This window comes from Ipomoea triloba, chromosome 3 (assembly GCF_003576645.1).
Source record: "Ipomoea triloba cultivar NCNSP0323 chromosome 3, ASM357664v1".
NCBI lineage: Eukaryota > Viridiplantae > Streptophyta > Magnoliopsida > Solanales > Convolvulaceae > Ipomoea > Ipomoea triloba.
The window spans coordinates 10,957,371-10,960,982 of record NC_044918.1 but is presented as its reverse complement, the minus strand read 5'-3'; the positions used below and the strand labels follow the sequence as shown (position 1 = coordinate 10,960,982).

Below are 3,612 nucleotides of genomic sequence, written 5' to 3'. Positions count from 1 at the left end.
TGATAAAATCATCATATTTTATAAAATCATTAATTTTGACAAAATTATTATAATTCAGGACTAAATTGAATATTAACGAAATGAACATATTATTAAATTCTCAACCTATTGAAGCACAATAGGATGGACTCCACTGAGACTCGAACCCACCACCCTCCACTAAGACAAGAGTTTGATGCCACTAGACCACAAAATCCTTAGCTAAAATCATAATACTTGATAACCTAATTAAATACACAAAAATATTTAAAATTAAATAAAAAAATCACAATAACTAAATTAAGTATTACCGAGTAACCTTTTTTTTAATATCGAAAAATAGGAAAAAGAAAAAAAGAAGAAAAGGAGAGTCAAAAGAGAGAATAAAAGAAGGTGTTATTCCAGGAGATACCCTTCTCTTCAAATTTGCCAGCCCAGCATACTCCATCAGGTAAAAACGAAAATAACTCCAAATCCCAGTCTTAAAAGCTCTCCCCTCCCCTCCCCTCCCCTCCCACCCCACCTTCTCGTCGGTTCAGTGTCTCTGGACAATAATAATAACTCGGAGTTCCGACAAGGGGATCAGTACGGCGTCGTTCTGTAGATCGCATGACGCCTCTCCCATGAAGTCTCAGATCTGGTGACGTAACCGCGCAATCCTTTCATCTTGTTTTTTCTGTTGTTGCTGTTGAGAGAATTCGGTGAAAACAAAAATTAACCAACGGATTTGGTCAAGCATGGACGGGGATGAGCTCCGGTTGATTCTGTCGAAATCGAAAACGGATGTGTGGACGCTGATAGAGGCGGCGATTGAGGTGGCGTCCGTGGACTGCGCCGAGGAATTGAAGGATCGGCGCGACGGAATCGTCGAGAAGTTGTATTCCAATCGCTGCCGCAACTGCAACGACGTAGTCAACGGTCACTTTGCGCCCAACGGCGTTGCGAATTACAATAGCGTTACCAATATCGAGAGGGACATCAGTAAGAGTCCTTCCAGTCCCGAGTCTAATCATCACCGTCATGATGATAATGAACGGGAAGAAGGCGAAGATGAAGAAGAAGAAGAGGCTGATCCGTATGGAGGCTTGTTCGACGATGAGCAGACCAAAATTCTCAGAATCAAAGAGCAGCTTGAAGATCCAGAACAGGTTTATTATTTTTCTTTAAATTTAATGTTTTTAGAATTTGTTTGGTTTTCGTACTAAACTTAAAAAGTGTTATTTTTGGGATTAATAGCCTGAAGAATCTGTGATTGAGCTGCTGCAAAACCTTGAAGATATGGATATTACATTTCAAGCTCTGAAGGTGAGTTTAAAAAAATAAATATAAATTTTCTCGATGATTACTTGAATTGATATATCAAACTTTTTAATTGATTTTGGTTAGGATACTGATATTGGAAGGCATGTGAATCGATTGAGGAAGAATCCATCAAATGAAGTTAGGAGATTGGTGAAGCAGCTAGTCAGGTTTGAATTTCACTGACCAAAAAAGAATTGTAAACAAAAAATGTGTTTTGGTTTATTTTTGGGAATGAAGCAGTTGATGAGTGGTTCAACTGTCTTGCTTCTGAGTCTTGAACACGTATTTCATGAAGTTTTGGTTTGTATTAACTGCACATATTATTTTTTTGTTCCTTTGCAGAAAATGGAAAGAAACTGTAGATGAATGGGTTAGGCTCAACCAACCTGAACAAGCATCTTCTAATCTCATTGGTATTGTTCCACAAGTAGTTTTAGCACCACTTTAATTTCTATAGTTTATGCTCAAATTGTGTATTGATGATGATGATAACCATAATTTGTAACTAATGGATTTGGTGGCAACAGCTGATGGAGACTCACCCCAGCAGAACTTACATAAAAATCAGCACAATGGTCATCACCAGGTTAATGCTCTAAATCAAATTGCTAATTTCTTTTTTTAAAGTCCAAAAAACTAAAGTTGGAAAGTTCAAACTTTGAAGGTCTAAAGTGGTTATATGGTCTTTGCAGGTACCTGATTTCGGGTATTCTCCAAATCCTAGAAGTAAGCATCAAGATGGAATCACATTCTGGTTCACCAATTACTTTTAATATACTTTTCAATTTTGATCAACTTGTTTTGTACTTTTTTTGTTTTTTAGATGGGAGTTCAAGCTCAGACCGGAATAACTCAGAACCAGAGCAGAAGCCAAAATCAGTTCCTCGGAATGAGGCACCTCCCAGACCACTTCAATCTGCTCCTAAGCCTGCTTCAGCTCCTCCCCCAAGCGTATATGCTCATTCATTCTCATCCACATAGTTGCAAAGCATTTGGCCTAACATAGATTCTTAAATCATAAGATGCAGTCAGTTATGTTAGGGGGAGATTTGAAAGTACATGCTGTCAATTGCATGGAACTGGAGCTTCAAAGGGGCTGGGGTTTGAGGATTTAATGATGGATTTTCAAATGTAGGATTGGTGATATATCTTAGTTGGTCACTAACATATGGTCATATTAATCCAATTGCTGTGACTGATTGTGGTACAGGTTCTTGTGCTATCTTCTAGTTAAACTAATATAGGAAGTGTAATGCGATAGTGGTCTTATGCAGTTGTCAAATCAATCTATTTGATTGATTAGAGCAATTTTTTGTTCTAAGTCAAGATTATAGTTGCTTAATTGGTCCCCAGCTCTATAATAGGTTCCATGGCTCAGGATAGTAGTAAGCATTTGTCTTTTACTTCTAGATGAAGATTGAACACAACTTTGCATGCATAATGTATGAGATGGAATGTTTTTGATAACTTGAGGTGGGTTTTTGCAGAGGCCACCGAGGGAATCAGTGATGGATATGGAGAAGCTAAATTCAGCAAGGAGGAGGCTTCAGGAGAACTACCAAGAAGCACAAAATGGTTTGGTTTTACTGCTTTGGAATCTAGTAGACTTGCTTTACCTTTCGTCCCATCTTGCTATTGATTGACCGGGGGGTTGTTTCTTTGTTGTGTATTGCTTGCTTTGTGAAGCTAAAAAGCAAAGGACAATACAAGTGATGGACATTCATGAGATTCCAAAACCGAAAAACGCCTTCTTTGCCAAGAATAAAGGCGGCTTTCAGGGAAGGCATCATCGCTGATTTGTTGGAAGGGCTGTTTGAGTGTACAAATAAATACTCTCTGCTTTTATTGTTACGACGGTCTACGGCTCACGTTTGTGATAACGGGATTTTACCAAAAGTGGGAAAATCGCTGTTACTGCATTTGTTTTTCCTTTGCTACCTACATTACACTAAAAGCACATAGGCCTGCATTTTTATTCATCTTTATTATATGAAGTTTATTTACTCTTGGTGTTGGATGAATTGCTGAAGTTATTCTTGCTTGCAGGCTTAGTACGAGTGTTGTCGGACAGACGAGTTAAATAACAGCATTTTTTGGATGGTTAAGCCCCGTTATAGAATTCTAACACTTTATATTATAACTTAAATTGTTTATAAAAATTAAGATGGAAATATTATAAACTTAATAAATATAGAGACTATTTCATTTAAGACATAATATTTTTATTTTAATTAAAAATGTAATACTTTTATTTGGCTAAAAAGTATTACCGTTCTTGTAAGTTTGATATAAGTTTTTGCGATAAATATGATATTTTCAATAAATTAAATA

The 3,612-nt window shown here is 36.9% G+C and overlaps 1 protein-coding gene across 1 annotated transcript; it reads left to right on the top strand.

The window, feature by feature from the left end:
- The first annotated feature begins 416 nt into the window (after window positions 1-416).
- On the top strand, window positions 417-3,386 carry LOC116013962 (probable mediator of RNA polymerase II transcription subunit 26c). Its single transcript, XM_031253933.1, has 9 exons — window positions 417-1,127; window positions 1,216-1,284; window positions 1,366-1,448; window positions 1,624-1,694; window positions 1,809-1,867; window positions 1,974-2,007; window positions 2,105-2,232; window positions 2,769-2,856; window positions 2,968-3,386. The coding sequence occupies exons 1-9, from the start codon at window positions 717-719 to the stop codon at window positions 3,075-3,077; spliced, it is 1,053 nt and encodes a 350-aa protein (XP_031109793.1). The 5' UTR covers window positions 417-716; the 3' UTR covers window positions 3,078-3,386.
- The last annotated feature ends 226 nt before the right edge of the window (window positions 3,387-3,612 follow it).